The following is a 17,208-nucleotide window of genomic DNA, read 5'->3' on the forward strand; positions in this document are numbered from 1 at the left end:
AATTGTAATTGTTATGATTAAGGGGAGAACTGAAGGGTGTTATATCTGGGAACGACTTGATATTCGCCCTTGTGTAGCCCGGTGAAGTTTCATGTTACTGTAGCGACAGTTACGAGACTTCAGTGCAGTCTGCACCACGTGACTGATGATTGAGAAACCTTTTGTGGTTAAAACAACTTATAAAAATTTAAACAACTTCCTGTACGACCAAAGGAACATTGCCAAATAACGTACAGTATTTACAATTAAAGAAAAACTGCGAAAATATCAGTAAATCCCGACACTCGAGAGATAAACTTGCCAGAAAGTGGGTGAAAAAAACGTTGGCTAATGAGAAAAAAAACCGGTATACAAATACATCCCAGACTATTTAGAGGCTTGGTATAACATAGAGAAAGGAAACAATCACCGAAAAAAAGGGAAAAAAACTCTAAAATGAAATTAAAAAATTTTTTTAAAAAAGAACAGCAAGTTCTCCAGGACAGGATCTGCGCCTTATTTGGTACCGCGGTTTCGCGGTCCAATGCTTAACCCACAGAGCTGTGGGGAACTTGCCATGGAACAGAGAGGAAATTTAAGTCAAAATGTAACGAGTCGACAACGTAATGCTAGGATCAAGTGCGCAAACATTCTGAGGGAAGAAGTGTTTTGACTCTAAGATGACATCAGAACTAAAACTCTGCTATTTGCCAGTTATATAATGTTCAAATTCAGGGGCGCTCTCATCCTAAATTTAAAGGTGTAGAAAAAGGGTAAAATTGATACTAAGTGAATAAAAAAAGCGTCGGCTAATATAATGTACCAAAATGACAATAGCAGTTTAAAGACACGTCCCAGACTACATATAAGGTTTGTATAAAAATCGAGAACGAAATAGTGAAATTAACATTGACAAGGCCTAGACCAGAGGCACACGTTAACTCTTTCACTTCCAAGATCTCATAAGTTATTCTCCTTACAGGATGCCATACAGTTCTTATGATGTTAGTATGGAGAATTTGGCGTTGGGTCAACAAATAACCCCATTAATGATTTTTTTCTTGATTTTCATCACATGTGTTTGATGTTGCACTGCTATTGTAAGGAGAAGTCCTGTCTTAGTCACTCGTCAGAGTTTAAGATTCATCATAAAATCGTCTTACAATTCCGTGAGCTTTATTTTATTCAGTGTTTTGTAACAATCTTAACAAAGATGATCAACTTGAGTGGTTTAATAAGCGTGACTGTGCATTAACCTGTTTTCCCGGTCTCGAATATCATTAAACCCCATTGTTTCAAGAAGCACCGGTCGTTGTGATCAGGACTTGTCGCGCGCTCGAATCAGTGCTGCACATCAAGGAGCAAAGGAACCGCTCGGAAAGAATTTTTCAAAAGACGCACAACATGTTTGACAAAGTGGTAAGTGATTAACTAAAATGATCTTAATCATTGACTCGATCGTGAACAAAGCAGGACAGAACCGAAGTGCCCATATTTGAAATAGAAACAAGAAGAAAAAATAAATGTTTCATAACACAAGGTTTCTAAGACGCGTAATCGAGTCAGATTTTTTTAAATGCATCCATCTTCGCAAAAAGCATGAATTCCTGCAATTGTGACATTCTGTATGAAAATTACCTTGGTTTGATAAAAAAAGAGAATATTTCCCTAAAACCTAATTTCCCCGAACCAAACCTATATGTGGTGTTCCGGTGGAGAGCCACAGGTAACGAGCTTTTGATTTCATTTTTGCTCCCCTTCTCAGTGACCGTTATCTTAGACTCTTCTGTTTGCTCTCTCTTTACTTTCTGTATCCACAATCACAATGATGAGCAATTCGATTATCCTGAATATCCCTCACTTTTCATTTATTTCTCTTTTGTTAACAGAACACAGTGACACACCAACGTTCCAGACCACCACAGATTACCGCCTTTTATACGCTTGAATTTACCTGGAAAGCACCAGCAGAGAGCGTTGGAAATATCACATTTTGGTTAGCAACAATTTCAGTATATTTATACTGGCGTAGGCTAGAAGACGGATCCAAGTCATTTTACTACTGTCGATGAACACCGTTTTGTTTACAAAAAGGGGGGCATCATCTCTGATTACATACATTCAATTTTTCAATCTTAAGCGAAAGAAACTCCTTTAAACCTTATTTTCTTCGATTCAGGGGCACCTTCGTCGAAAATTACACCAGTTTTTGGGTTGGCGTTCAGTCTGTGACTGTCAGTGGCCCTGCATTGGACCCACAACAGCCACCAGTGATACAGCGTGGCTTTGAGGTAACACTGAGTGTTGGTTGTATCTGACTCTTCTCCAAAATAAGTCGCACGAGAAATCTGTACCAGACAATAATTCCGTATTTTGACATCTCACAAGCGGGAAAGACAGAAAAATGTGACTTAGAACAATAACTAGCTTGTATAACTGGCGGCTCTGTCAGGGTGCATTTGACGATGGCTCGCGAAGTCGCCCCAAGCCTTCCGCGGCTTAATCGCCCTTTCCCTTTGCGTAAATAAAACGGGCTGTTATTTGTTTTTGTTGAAGGAAATGGATTATATAACAACGAATAACGCTGACTTGAAATTTACTTTATATGTTATTCGTGCCATGTTATCTATTTATAAGGGGAATAATTTTCGTCATGATAAATTCTCACTTTCGGTTCCCATGTTGGAGCGGTATACTTGTTGCGTTTTCTATCCTGTTGAAGATCATTCGACAATCATTTGTTATTGTGTTCTTTAGATAACGAAAAATGGTTGCGGCAGCCAAAAAGGTTGTTATTCTGAGCCCACAGACTGCACAGATAGTTCAAACTGCGAATTCTTGGTCACCTATGAAACAAAAGGAGAAAATGTTACATTTGAGATGAGTGGAAAATATGGCTACGTTTCTATCGGATTCAATTCCAAGCAGAAAATGGTACGGTGAAATTATAGTATACAGTTAACAGTAGTTTGCATGTCAGGTGAAGCTTGAGCATTTTCAAGTTTTCTAACAGTTCTCTGATACACATCAACATAAACGAAAGTTTTCGAGTATGTTGAACTCACACCATAAGTATAATTTTCATGTTAGTGTGAGATAACAGACATAAATGTTTTTAACAACTTGGCAGTTTCTATATTGACCTTTAGCTTACTGCGTCTCATGCTTATGCTTCATGCTAGCCAAACTGAAGTTTCCTTATGGTCATTTTCATTTCAGGACCAAACGGACTCCATTACTTGTTCAACTTCATCCAATAACGCTGTAGAAATTAGACACTATCACTTAGATTACAATCAGCCAATCAGGACTGACTTGGTAAGGATCGACATATGTATTCCCATACTGACATCGCTCGTTAAGTACTTCGGTTTCACTTAGAACTGATTATCATTATTGTTATCGTTAGGAAAACTCTACGGACATAATTCGCGATATGGGAGTGTACGAAAATGGAACAGTTACTTGCAAGTAAGTAATTACGGTCTCAGGAATCGCTGTATATGTCATGCTTGTACATCAAAATGCATTCCTAATGAGGAGTAGTAAAACCAAAACCAAAGTAATCACAACAGCCAGTTAGTACAAAATAATTTCTTCAAAGAAACAATTGACGGGCGCACTACTTCGAGTTATTTTTAACAAAGTAACAATGTACTTACATATCTATTGGTAGGTTTGTTCGCAACATTTCACCCACTGATCCAAGGATGAAAAATTTAACCAAAAGCTGGTTTTTTGTATTTGCTTGGGGTAAAGTCAGTAAGTATCCTTGATCACATTTTCTTTTATCATCTAAACGAAGATTATATTCGTTCACGTTCTGCTGAAAAAGTTGCTTTCTCTAGTAGATAATGAGCCTGGCCAACCGAGGGCAATTTTGCACAAACCTAAACAATGCACTTTTTAAAAGACAGTGTTGTTTGGAAAGAATACATTTTTTTTGCTTAATTTTTGTGAATTTTGCATTTTTTCACTTTAAACTCATACCCATTTTGTGTTTGTTTGTTTGACTGTTTGTTTGTTTGTTTTTTTTTCAGGTAACACAGGAGCTCTTTCGTATCATAGAGAAAATGCGACATTTTCCTTAGAACTGGTGAATGTTACCCAACCTGCCGTGCTGAAAAACGGGCGTAAAACAGCACCAGCACCCACCCCCGAAGGTGAACTTGAGGTAAGTATGAAACAGAAGGCAAATTTGTAGACTGACATAATTCTTCGCTTTTTCTTCACTGACCAGTTCTTTAAAGAGTCAAGAAATGGTGTCAAATCGCTATTAGCCCCAGATTTCACGAACTATCAGCTGTTTCGGCCAAATTGTCTGCCCACGCTGACGGTATTCCTACGTTTTACTTTCTCTTTCAGTTTTTAACTTCTCAATGTGGCCAAACAAAGAGTTGTTACTCGGAGCCCACAGACTGTACATCTAGCAGCACCTGTGACTATCTTGTCACATTCGAACCTTGCGAAGACAAGAATGACGTCAAATTTGAGTTGAGTGCGAAGACTGGTTGGGTCGCCATCGGATTCAACAAAGAGAGCAAAATGGTAAATTAGAACGCCTTTGCGTAGGTGAAAGCTTCATCGATAGTGGCAATTGCCTTTGTGAAATCATTACCCATTCCTTTACATTTGCTTCAGGACGGTACAGATACTATTATCTGCTCTCGCTTAAATGATGACACTGTAGCCAAGGAGCACTATAGCCTGACTGGCCATGACAACCCAGTTCAAACCAAACCGGTGAGAAAGATTTGTGCGTTTAGACCACGGTTTAAAATATATATGTATGGTCAGGTTTCGAATGAGACTGAACGTGGCCATATGTGTGTGCATGTGTTTTTGTTTTTGTTTTTGTTTTTCGAATCCTTTACCCTTTACTTAAAATGGAAAGAGAGAAGGAAAGCCCATCTTGCGAGTTCAATTCCAACTTTGTTTTATGTTAAGTCTGTTTTTCGTCCATCTCTAGTCTTAAAACCATTTTACTTATTACATTTTGTGCGCAAGCTGTGTAACTAAACCTTCTGGTTCAAACCAGACTCCTGCAGGCCTTATGGTGATCTCTGGTGAGTATCAAGACGGAGTCATTAAGTGTAGGTGGGTACTGTCATTGGTTGAAAATGTGATCGAAAAAAACTTAAAACGTATAATCCTTTGATATTCTTTTCAGAAAGTTATGAAAATGTCTGAATCTTTGGTAGCATTTAAGTTGAATACTTATTTTAAAACACTTTCTTTTTAATGTTTTCTCAGATTTTCTCGAAATAAAACAGCAAATGGCATATTAGGATTGGACCAAGAAGTGTTCTTAATTTACGCTCGTGGTGATGTGAATGGTACGTTGGGAAATATTTCTCATCAGCGATTCAATCAGCGTAAGACCTACCTGGTGTATTCTCACTGCCGTTTATCATAACTGTATTTCTTATTTATTATCTTCAGGTGGTATACTTATCCGGCACACTCACAGGTCACCCAGCACAAGTAAAGTCGATGTTTGTAAACTGAACACCGCGCTCGAGAGTAAGACTACGGACAACAAGCTACTGAAAGCTCACGGTAACTAGAGTTTGATATTTAGCTGTGAAAGGTTATACAAAAATAGGATGATTCCTTTTTGTCTCTGCTTACTTCTTATCGTTCGTCAGGTGTTTCATAGGACTCGGAAATTTTATATCCCAACAAGTAGAGACAAGGGGGGGGGGGGGGGATTTCTCTCATCTCAAATGACAGTTATTAACTTCCCAATGTAGGCTCAATGAGTACTTTTAATACTTTAGGGGAGTCTGCGTACTAAGCTCTTACTAATGTTTTACTCTTTATTGATATTTAGGCTCGCTAATGGTGGTGGCCTGAGTTGGGTTTGCAACTCTGGCTATGTTTGCCGCGCGTTATATGAAGGACGTCTGGGGAAAACTATTTGGACTTAAGAAGTGGTTCCAGGTAATCTTGCCAACTTTTCATCGAGGCAACAGTAAGGAAATATACACTGAAATGACCACCATCCCACTTTGCTGAGTTTGTCAGAAATTTTGCGTACGGTGATGGTTTTGTGAAGGGCCGCATAATGGGGATGGTTTAGTTGCATATATAGTAGAATGATGTAGTTCAAAAGTTAAATTTTTCGTTCCCTCTTGACTGAGCAAACCCCCCAAGCGGAATGTTAACACATAAATAACTAGCGATCATTTAGTGGACAGTCTCTTAGACAGCTTGATTTTATTTCTGTCTTTGGATAATTCACCTGTTTCTTTTAGGTTCACAGGGCACTGACTGTAAGCTGTTTGATTTTCACTCTAGTCGGTTTTGTGCTGGTTTTTGCTCACGTCGAAGGCTGGTCTGAAGTAAGGAAAAAACTGTCACCGTTGGTTTAACGTAGTGCTTTAATCTGTATGTGACATCTTTAGGTCATGCTAAGTAGGCATCAAAGTTCTATACTCTAATTAAGTTTCTGAACCTATGCCTGAAGTAGTTAGCATGCAATAACCTTTTTGTTAAAAGTCAGTTCTCTTTCATTTTCATACGCCTTCCAGTTGGGAGAAACAAAAGACTGAGATATTTCTTTTGTACTTTAGGGCTCGGTAATATCTCTGTCAACCCTTAACTGATTTTATCGTGTATTAATCATTAGGCAGATGTGGCACACTCTGTACTATGGGTTATTATCACTCTTCTTGTCTGTGCACAGCCCATTATGGCGCTCATGAGGCCTAAACCAGCAGCCGAGAAGTAAGGAAATATATCGTGCTGTAAACTCAATTTAGTTTAAGGAAAATTTCGAAAACATTGGTCGCCAAAGTGTGACGGTGGACTTATTACATTTTTCTGTTCTTGCGCATAGTCGATGGATTTTCAACTGGTGCCATCGTTGCGTTGGCATCTCTGCATTTATTCTTGCGGGTGAGTTTTGATAGAAAATAAGTCATTTTCTTAACCTTTGTTATCAGTAGGCACTAATAATTATACTGACATTCTTATCTACGTCGGTTTTTTAGTGGCCAACATATTCCTTGGCCTTCGCCTGCCTCATTTAAACGCTGAAGTCGGAGTTTATCTCATGACCTTTTTCTGCGTCGGCCTGGTAGCAGTTGTTGCACTTGAGATCTACATTAGGTGCCAAAAGAGTAAGAAAGGTAAGATCCTACAGCGCGTACGATGGGTCGTCCTTGTCACTTACCAATGATTTGTATACAATTGCGCAAGACGAACATCGAAAGCTATGATAGGTCTCGTCTCCTGCGTTGGTACCGCTTCTCTCGTCATAACCTTTTTTTTTCACTTTTGCAGGACTACTTTACATGACCTTTGGATTCCTCGTTGTCCTAACCAGTACTGTTTGTTTTGCCCTGCTTCTTTTCATTACCATGGCAACTTGAAACCCAAAACCTCAGGACTTCTGTTGACCCTTTTGTTCGACTCGGAAATGCTTCTGTCATTCATACCTATTACCAAAGCAACTTTAGGAATTAACAAGTGAATCCCACGACACGACTTTATCCAGCGTGTGTTACTTAGTAGAGATTCTCGTTTTAAACTCGTCTTCTTTTCTGATATTTTATACGCAAAATCTTCAATCAATCCATCGCAACATAATGGAACTGTACGTTACTTAACCTCGAAGGTTTCATTCATGTATGTTGTAGCCTATTCTTGGCGCTCAACTGGTAAACAAGGCAGTTATAATTTCTGCGGGGCAAACTGTAAGAGACTGCTTCCAACCATTATCCTGATCACGATCTGTTCCAGACCTCCCTCGTTTATTCGCTCTTCGCTTTTTATCACGCCCCTTTACCAACTAATTGCCAGGAACATGTTAACCGTTAGTTTATAGATGGAGGAATCTTAAAGATAATTTTATATTCTCGGGATATATTATTCTTCAACCAACAACAACCTGTCGTAATAGAGGTTTTGGCTCTTCAACGCAGTCAAGTACATATACAATGAATGAAATATTTCATCGTTGATCTCACGATGTTGTTGCTTCGGATTTGTGCCTTTCATCGGTCAGTTATGGGGAAAAAAGAAATTAAAAGGTTCTATCTCGTCAACACTGACAAAGCGTGTCATGATTTTGGTGGAATCAAGCGAATACAGGTATTGTTTCGGCTTTTAGACGGGACATCGGTTCATCGCTGTTACTTGACCCCCCCCCCCCCCTCCTCCGACTAAATCGATGTTAACGAAGCATTTCAAGAGAACAGAGGCGAATTCAACTACTTTTAGGTGCGTTATCTGAGATCACCATTTCAAAAATCTTACGGGTTTCTTTCAGGTCTTTTCTGAAATCCCTCGTCTGATTTACATCTTGGAAGGGTCGCGTACCGTATATTTTTCTAAACCTACCTCGCCTTTCTGAAATATTATTGATCTCTTGCGTAAGTCCGATGTAAATTGCTTTTATTTTGTGTATCTTATCGGGATTTTCACTGATAGATTTTTTCCCGCCAAAAGTCCGTCTGCTGCTCCCTTAAACGCGGATCGCCACTGCCATATTTGGGAATCATGAAATCTGACCAAGGTACTTATTGTTATTTCAATATCTAGGCGTAGAAGGTGAAAATTTTGCTGCGACAAACAACAGAAAATAGCGAGAATCTTAGTTAGATTTTTGATCGCAAGCAGATGAACATCGACAAGAGAGAAAATTGCCTACAGGAGAAACTGTTCGTGTTCTTATATGGAGTGTTTGGTGAACACATCAGTACACGTTTTCGCAAATGGGAAGGTAAACAGATTTTTTTTTAATAATTCAACTGCAGCAAAAATTTCGCTAAAATTACAGATTGGATGGTTGGTCCCTTCTCCATGTTCCGATTTATACCCCTCTAGGCAGAATTCGCTGAATTGTACATATTCGCTCTGAGAAACGGAAAACGTTCGCGAGTTTTTCGCGTATCGCTCTGTGCGCAAATAACAAACAATTGCTAAAAAAAATCTCATATTTTACTTCGATTATGTCGCATATTTTTAACGTTGTCCAAATGAAATTATCTAAACACTGAGCAAATACATAAGATAAAAGTTTTTGACACGGTCTAAACAAATAATTTTGTCTACATTTCCTCCATCATTCGACCAGAGAACTGTAAACACTACTTGTTATGAAGTGTTTTCTTTCAGCTTTGATCAGCTTTTGAGTTAGGATCATACTGTTCTAAGTCAAACGGTTAAAAGACAATGACACAATTCAAAGCCAAATGCTGAACTTTTTTGCCGAGAGCTCAGTGATTTACAGAGAAACTGAACAAATTACACCTGTCTATTCTTATTTCGGCATTCGTGCTGAACACCTTCACGTCATAGTAAGCAACTGAGCGTTTCTTTCAACAGAACTAAACTAAGAACGAAAGAAATCTAAATTATTTGTGAGAAAGGGTATTTTTCACGATGCTCTTACAGAAAATCTGCAAAAAGCGATGTACAGATAAATTTGAACCACTGACTAAGAGGAACTTCCAAAATTGTACATTATATACATGGGCAGTGAAAACCCACTTACAAGAAGTTTGGCGGGACCTGGAAATATTTTCTCTTTTACTCTTAATTCATGCATGGTTTCCACTTAAGGCTGTGCACTTCATTATCCTAGCTAAACCAACTACATTCTTTTCCAGTGAAGCCAGGACCACTATGCTTCAAAGGCTTATTCGTGAAAATGGCGCACTTCGTTCTTTTCGGTTACCACTTGGTCAGCCGCGCATATCATGATTCTTCGGCATTTAAGCTGTTTTGTTCACAATGTGTATTTCATTTAGTTTAAAACTGACTGTTTGTTGACTGTGTTCTCATCCGCTTTATTATACTGGCTTTGAATGAAGACCCTCGGCGGTCACGCCCAGCTGCTGTCTTCCTTCTCCATATTACCACCATTGTCACGCAAATCGCCACAACAATGACTGGAACCACTATCCACGGAACGATCGATGCCGCGTCTACTTCTGCAGAGGTAAGAAAACAGGTGAATCACCTTACAGTGTAGCTGTAAGTTAAAAGTTACTCTTCTACAGTTGATTCCGATTATGGCAAAAATTAGTTTAACTTTTTGCCGAGTTTTTCTTCAATTTCCGCCTCTAAGTATAGTTTGTTCCTTTACAAAATATGATTTTTGTCTATAACTGAGAGTATTTCAGCAAAGTTTATAAGACAGGATATAAATTTCTGAAAGAAAAATCGTACGAAAGATTACTGGTAATTACCTTTTATTTTTGTTACAAACTCCGCACGAAAGCCAAAATCATACGAAATATCACTGGTAATTACCTTTCTCTTTTGTTACAAACTCTGCACGAAAGCCGCGGTTATTTTGCGACTCTGTTACAATCATCCTCACGGTTAAGTCGGAATCAGATGTCAAAAGGCCTTGCGGTTTTTTGGAACCACAGAAGACCTCCTGACCGACTTGTAGTTTGCTCTTTCCATCGCAAGACATTTCAAAATCTTGTACGTCCATTTCTAGAATATGACCATCCGGAACGACAAGACGCCAGGTACAAGTAATTATGGGATAGGAATTTGGATACCCTGGGCTTACCAGAGAACCTCTGCTACCTTTCAATGTAATGAAATTTTCTTTGTTTGAATCAGTTCGACAACGGCTTGTATGACCTGACAAAAATAAGGAAAAAACCTCAGTAAGTCATATATTCCCTGTACGTTTCAATTCAGGTTGGATATAGATTACGAGCAGTCCCTCCTTTACGGCGAAGTCCGGCGCGCGAGTCGAAAAAAATCATTGGAAAAACCGTAGGGAGCTCTTGTAGTGACTCCATGCATGAGTGAGGCGCTCGAAAAGTAGGGACTACGCACTAGGCCCAAGAGTTTGAATTCTGCATCGCGCTCACAACGCAAAAAGATGATTGGCTATCAGCCGGAAATCTGTCAACAAGCTTTTCGAGCGCCTCACTCATGCAACTCTCGCGGCCCATCGACATTACTCAAGAGCTCTCCGAGCTTGCTTCAATTTTTTTTTACTGATTTTTTTGGACTCGCGCGACGGACTTCGCCGAATTGGAAGGACTGCTTGTAGTCTAGGTTAGAAATGGAACTAATTTCATATTAACAAGGTCCGAATATTCTTTATGTAAATGTTTTGTGAAGCTCTTTGTTGTCCGATATCTAAGACATATATATTTTCTTTGTTGGCAAAGTTTTCAATATGGAGACGTCTTGTTTCAATTTTGTTGATTTTAGCCGTGATAACAGAAAACCTCCTTGTGATGACCGCTCTTTTTGCTACATACTATAAAAACATATCTGGTCATATACTCTTATGAATATCGTTCACAAACACAACTTGATATGGTCGTAATTATGATAATAATGATGATGATGATGAAAAGTAACACTAACAGGGAAGTGAGGTTAAATTTCAAAAGTAAAATTCTGCACTTCAAGAACGAATCCACAAATGCATGCACCAAGGCATACTTGCGATATGTGCGCTCACCGCACTTCATGCCTGAACTAATTGTTGACCAATTGAAAAACCACCAAGAAGTAACAGCCACAAGAGGTATCAGCAGCTAACCATCTATGTGAATTACTATAATACACAAAGGCAAATCTCTCTGTTTCTTAAGTATTTGGAAAGGCTAAAATTTTATTTACCTTGCGGAGTAACTTGGTAAGTTCCATAAAAGCCGGTGGCCGAGTTGGGATCCACTGGCTTATCACTACTGTAATCCTTTCCATTTGAATAGTTAGAAGTGAAAAAAATTTGGAGTTAATTTCGTGTTGAGTATATCACTTGCGGTTGGACATCTTTGCAATAGTGACCCCAAAAAGAAGTAACACTGCCAAAGTCGGTGGTGAAGTAATCATCGACTCGCATTAGCTCTTCTCGATGACCCTCTTCTTCACATTCTCCTTTAATATTTAGCGAAGTGAAAGAAAGCTTAACACAGTAGCCATCGGGTGCCTTCAGTCGCCAAAAACACGAGCTGACAGAAGGTAATTGGAGAGGGTAATCTGGTGACGATAAACGCCCCACTGAATTTTGGGTCAGATTAAGTTGAATGATTCTGTTGTTGGGGGTACATACACCTAAAACAGAAAGAGTTTCATTTGATTTCCCCTTGTGATCTCGAGTGAGTGACACTTGATGAGTTAGGCCATTAACGATTCAGCTGTAAGCTGTAAGCTTACAACTGAAAGAAAAAAAAAATTAATTTCAAACACGTCTAAACATGCTGTTCCCCTTTCGCTATAGGAAACGATTCTGCAGTTAGCAGTGTAAACGCGTAAAACAAATTTTTATTGATCTTTTACCCTGAAATATGCGCGCAAGAAACACTCTACTATTAAGATTTTAAGGAAATACTTTTTTACTGATTTTTCTAGAATAAAAATTTTCATGTTGTTTTCCCTTCGTATTTACGCAAATGATATGAGGAAAGGAATATTCTGACTAGACTCACACGAGACATTCAATGTGAAAAGTTTATTTAGGATGAGTCTGTCAGTCTTTTAGTATACGCATCCTAATGAAATCTTAACATGTGCACCCAGAAACGAGGGGTTCTATATAAAAAAAAACCTGTGCTACGCCATATACTAAAAACCACTAAAAAATCACTCTTAAGATGTGGCAAAAAAATGCGTGGAAACGTAGTCCTGATCCAAAGCAGAAGCGCGATACCACTAGGAAAGGGTAAACTAACCTGGTTGCACCACTAATCTTAAAGAAAAATCAGTGATTGTAAAGATATTTTAAAAGGAGTGGGAATACCAAAATTACAACAAATACAAAAAGAAAATGGTCAAACCAAAGACTGACAGACCTAGAATGGCTTAATTTTCCAGCGAAACGCTTTAATAATCCGAAACTTCCATAATGCTACGCGAACTTCTTCTACGTCCCATCAGAATATTAATTCTTGTCTAATTCTTTCCCATGTCACCCCAACGTCAGAAATTACCTAAGTGGGGACTTTTGTGACGATTCTGCTGTAAGGCAGGCAGATGCCGTGTCATTAGGCACAGATCAACTTCAAATTCTAGCCCCCTTGGTTAAGTCAGTGTATGAGATAGAAAGCTATGCCTTAAGATATGTCTAAGTTCAACCTACCTCCGGAAATTGCTTCAAACTTAGCGGAGAACCCCCATAAACCTTTCTTCCCGTCTGATACGAACGTTACGACGATCCTTGGTCCGACTGAATATATTGTAGAAGGTTTCTTATTTCCACAGAACTTTCCATAGGGTGGGTCATTATCATTGTAGCTATCTCGCACATCCACGTAATCAACTCCATCGCAAGTATCCTGCCCTGCGATTTCCCCCAGGTTGAACACGCTGAAGTTAAGCTTGATACGGTGACCGCTGGGTACTGTTATAGTCCAGCGGCATTTGGTATCGATGTTGTGAGACAATGGATTAAGAGGGCTTTGAATGGTGCCATTTGTGCCGCTCCTCATTATGTTATTGTTTGCATCGCGGTCATGTTCTTGGCTACACTCCGCTTACATCGTAAGTTGAAGAGATAAACAGGAAATACAGTTAAGCGTCTAAAAAATAAATTTCAATCTAATCCGCCTCTCTCTCACAAAAAATTGGTATAGATTAAGATCAACATTGTTTAGGGTTGCAATTTCCAATTCAGTTCCTTATCCTAAGTCTGTACCAAAAAAGAGCAAATTGTTACAGCCAAGTTCAAATTAACAATTGGGCGTCGTCTCGTTGTTGGTGGAAAAATTAAGTGACTCTAAGAACCAACAAACACATTGTGTGCTTTAATTGGCTGTGTGTTGACTAACGACAAAAACATACTGAAGTAGAAATGTGACTCATAGAAGAACTCCTTAGTGGCTACATCATGCCACGGGAAAGGTTTAAAATTCTTATCCATCGTGCTAGTCAGAGATATATGTAAAAAACTCAACTGATTATGCGCAGGCTGCATCAGAATTATATGAAATGTTTGCAAACAAAATCACCTCCCTTAGTGGTTTCTTATTATTTTTCTTACCTGGTGACACCAGCATTAATGAGGCATAAAATCCTTGATGTGTCTGCCCAGGCTCAATTGATGCAGTGTATATTACCGTGAGAGTGTTCAAGTTGTACGTAGAGAAGACGTCATTAGGTATTTTTCCGCAATATCGACCTAGGACTTTGTGAACATCGTCTCGCACTTCGGCTATTTCTACAGACGCCTTAAAACAGTTCGAACTGTTTGTTATGTTGAAGGAACTGAAGTGAACTTTAATCTGGTATCCTAAGGGAACGAACGCTTTCCACGAACAATAAACCGACGAGGTTAAAAAAGATGCTGTAGGACTTGAAATGTTCACCGATGAGTTTGTGCTTGACAACCACACTGATCTATTAGACATGGTAGGAGTGCAATCTTTGCCAATTGTCATACAGATACAAAATAAAGCAAAATTTCAGTAAAGGTGTCTGAATAAGGATTGAAAATATATCGTAAAACAAATAAAAAAAGAACAAAAACCTTTTTCATGAGACTATGAAGACTTGACCGAGCATCAAAGGAGGCTTTTAAATTTATCAACGTAAGAGTTCAGTAAAATACAAATATTGTCTCACTATTGACAATCTTTTCCTCTTCCGGTCGCGACATTAATTCTGCAGCAAACCAGGCTATGACTTTGCGATAACGAAATGTCTTTTTGAGACACAAACACATAAAACGTCTTCTCGGATAGGACGTAAAACCGTAATCCATAGGACGTAAAACAGTAGGCCCCGTCTCCTGCAGGGTTGGGGTAGGAGACGTTAATTTCCCACGCACGAGATTACTGTGAGGTGGATGTCCTCCCCTGGGGTGGGATGGGTGGAAGATGTAACTTGTAAGGCGCATCTGAATATATTCATATTTATAGATATTTGCGCCGAATAAGTATTTATTAAATTAAATTAAATTAAAACGAGGAGCTTTTAACGCAGCTTTTGCTCTCATCCTCAAACTAAAGAGAATTCACTCTTGGAAATATCCAAGGTTTCTTCTTCTATTTGTCTGGTCTCCATGGAGGTATAGAGATATATTTTTGCTTTCTCTTACTTTGTACAGCTGCTCGAGCACATCACTCAGTTACGACTTGAGGATGTGTACGTTTCGATTTAGCTTTGCGAATTCTGAAGTCAAACTTTAGCTCACCTAAAACGCCACCATAGGTCCGTTTCCATTGGATAAGAACTGCAATTTATGATTAAAAAAAACAAACAAACAAGAGTACCCGATCAGTGAATAGGGCTTCAGTTAGGTCGACTTTCTATACTTAAGTGAGGGAAGCTTGACTTTGGGCAAATTGATAGTTTACGAGTAAATGAGCAGCCAGCAAAAAACAAAAAGGTGATTGGGTGAAATAGAACCTAAGACACAAATTAAATGTAAACTGAGAAGGATGATAACTTGAGGACTTACCCAACAGGTACATGACCAGTGCTAATGTGTCATAAATAAATTTCATCATATATGTATGGGTCTGGCGGTCTATTAGAGGATAGTAATGTTTAAAAGTGGAGGTGGGAAATCAGATGATTTTTGCGGCAATGCAATATATTTTGATAAGTTTTCACTATATCAAGAATAGGACTTTCACATGTCAGAAACTATGATTAGCATATTGTAATAAGTATACGTCTGAGAGATGGGAGACACCTTTCATCTGTCAACCGACATGTCTTCATTTTTCCTTTGTTTGGTGGTAAACGTAAAGCCATCACTACAATAGTTCATGGACTGTTCATACAATCTGGTACCTTATTGCGCTTTTTTGCAATAACAGAAAAAGGAACGGATATTAATCTGTGGCTAGGACACAATACATTTTCTTCTATATCTAAATAAAACTTAACTTTCAAATGCAGTTAATAACGTAGATTTTTCAAGAATTAAATAAAAAATAACAGAAAATGAAACAGTACAGCGCCTTTTTGTTTCTGTGGGGAAGCTTCACGAGGAAAATAAGTGAGCATCACTGTACAATTTTACATAAATGTTTCAAAACTTCGTGAGAGGAGAAGAATATGAAAGCGATTTAGAAATAAAACGTTCTCTTGAATCTAAAAGATTATGCATTTACTTTTCGAATGACCACATGATAAAATAATTACAAAGAAGACGGCTTAATGAAGTACTTCTATTCGACAGCTGGAATGACCGATGCCTCTATAATTTGTTTTTTACCAGTTTTCTTTGAATCTAGCAATGCCCATATCTTTTTATCAAAAAATTATGTTTGTACTACGTTTATGAAAAAAAGGCCAACCAGCATAACAGTAATGCAACAGAATTCCCCAGTCAAACAACATGGTCTTTCCTAGGAAGTTTTTCAGTTGACAAGCAGGAATTTTCGTCGAACAGTTGGCGACTAGCAATCAAATAAATCTAACTTCGTTGATCTTCTTGGAGCAGCAATACATAATGTTTCAATATTTTATTTCAAATCTACTTCTGTTTCCTGCAGATGTCAAACTGCTGATGCTTTTGAATTATCGAATTTACGTCATAAAATACTCAGTCAAGCATGAATTCATAGGGAATGGCACCCGACTAAACATAACAAGTTCATCTGTGTTTACCAAATGCATGAACTAATTTTTAAACCATAGCCGTGTTATCTTAGGCCTTCTAAATCGTGAATGGTTGCAACTGCATGGTTTAAGCTGATCAAAGGCCAAAAATAGACAATCGACCGACAGATGATTTCGAACCTCCTAGGCTCATGATTTAGGTTGATATGTCATGAATAATATTATGATGAAGTTATAGCATGTGTACTTGAATCCTCTTACAATTTTAAGCAATAACAACAATTCGGTCATGAAGTTCCCTTATTCTTATTCCTGTCCTCCGATGTGGAGGACGCGAATTCGAGAAGCCATCGCGTGATGCTTTGCTAACTTTTGTTTGAATACAAGTCTAACCGTTTGCAATCATTATTCAGTGTCTTACGTCTCTAAGAAGTCATATTTACATAAGCTTCACCAGTAAAAATTCCTTCGTTACTATCGTCAACATACTACCTTCTAAACTCACCTGTATAAACCATCATTGCTACCCATTTCGACATCATTCTGCAGTAGTAGCTAAGCAAAGTCTGGGTGCAAATGGATTTTCTCATTAAATCGAAGAGAGGCTTAGTAATCATTAACATTTTATTTATGGAAGCCAGTCACGTCATCCCCTTGACATACGTCATTACTAGCAAGCCAATAGACAACCTTTCAGTACCCGTCGCACTCTAGTAGAGTATTCATATC

At 38.5% G+C, this 17,208-nt stretch overlaps 1 protein-coding gene and 1 pseudogene across 2 annotated transcripts; one reads left to right on the plus strand and one right to left on the minus strand.

Annotated features, from left to right (window-relative positions):
* Positions 1 to 1,660: 1,660 nt before the first annotated feature.
* LOC113676666 (ferric reductase 1-like) lies at positions 1,661 to 7,477 on the plus strand (annotated as a pseudogene). Its single transcript, XR_016181366.1, has 19 exons — positions 1,661 to 1,705; positions 1,869 to 1,975; positions 2,159 to 2,270; positions 2,737 to 2,913; positions 3,199 to 3,297; positions 3,389 to 3,450; positions 3,656 to 3,741; positions 4,020 to 4,153; positions 4,345 to 4,527; positions 4,621 to 4,722; positions 5,018 to 5,076; positions 5,233 to 5,315; positions 5,422 to 5,538; positions 5,813 to 5,922; positions 6,237 to 6,323; positions 6,611 to 6,708; positions 6,821 to 6,879; positions 6,975 to 7,112; positions 7,267 to 7,477. The product of XR_016181366.1 is annotated as a ferric reductase 1-like (transcript).
* A 1,430-nt stretch (positions 7,478 to 8,907) lies between these two features.
* LOC113676665 (dorsal-ventral patterning tolloid-like protein 1) lies at positions 8,908 to 17,081 on the minus strand. Its single transcript, XM_027193349.2, has 7 exons — positions 16,985 to 17,081; positions 15,101 to 15,139; positions 13,949 to 14,329; positions 13,049 to 13,441; positions 11,590 to 12,024; positions 10,243 to 10,587; positions 8,908 to 9,920 (listed from the first exon to the last, which is right to left on the minus strand). Exons 1-5 carry the CDS (start codon positions 17,067 to 17,069, stop codon positions 11,705 to 11,707), a joined length of 1,218 nt encoding a protein of 405 aa, XP_027049150.2. The 5' UTR covers positions 17,070 to 17,081; the 3' UTR covers positions 8,908 to 9,920; positions 10,243 to 10,587; positions 11,590 to 11,704.
* Positions 17,082 to 17,208: the final 127 nt, after the last annotated feature.

The sequence above is a fragment of the Pocillopora damicornis genome, chromosome 11 (assembly GCF_964200805.1).
Source record: "Pocillopora damicornis chromosome 11, jaPocDami1.2, whole genome shotgun sequence".
Classification (NCBI taxonomy): Eukaryota; Metazoa; Cnidaria; class Anthozoa; order Scleractinia; family Pocilloporidae; genus Pocillopora; species Pocillopora damicornis.

Bases quoted from the DNA above. Each gene is read 5' to 3' on its own strand.
- LOC113676665 (XM_027193349.2), bottom strand. From the start codon at position 17,069: ATGAGAAAATCCATTTGCACCCAGACTTTGCTTAGCTACTACTGCAGA. The intron at 14,330-15,100 runs GTGAGCTAAAGT...CAATTGGCAAAG, and splicing joins GACCTATGGTGGCGTTTTAG to ATTGCACTCCTACCATGTCT. The intron at 12,025-13,048 runs GTAGGTTGAACT...TTTCTGTTTTAG, and splicing joins GTTTGAAGCAATTTCCGGAG to GTGTATGTACCCCCAACAAC.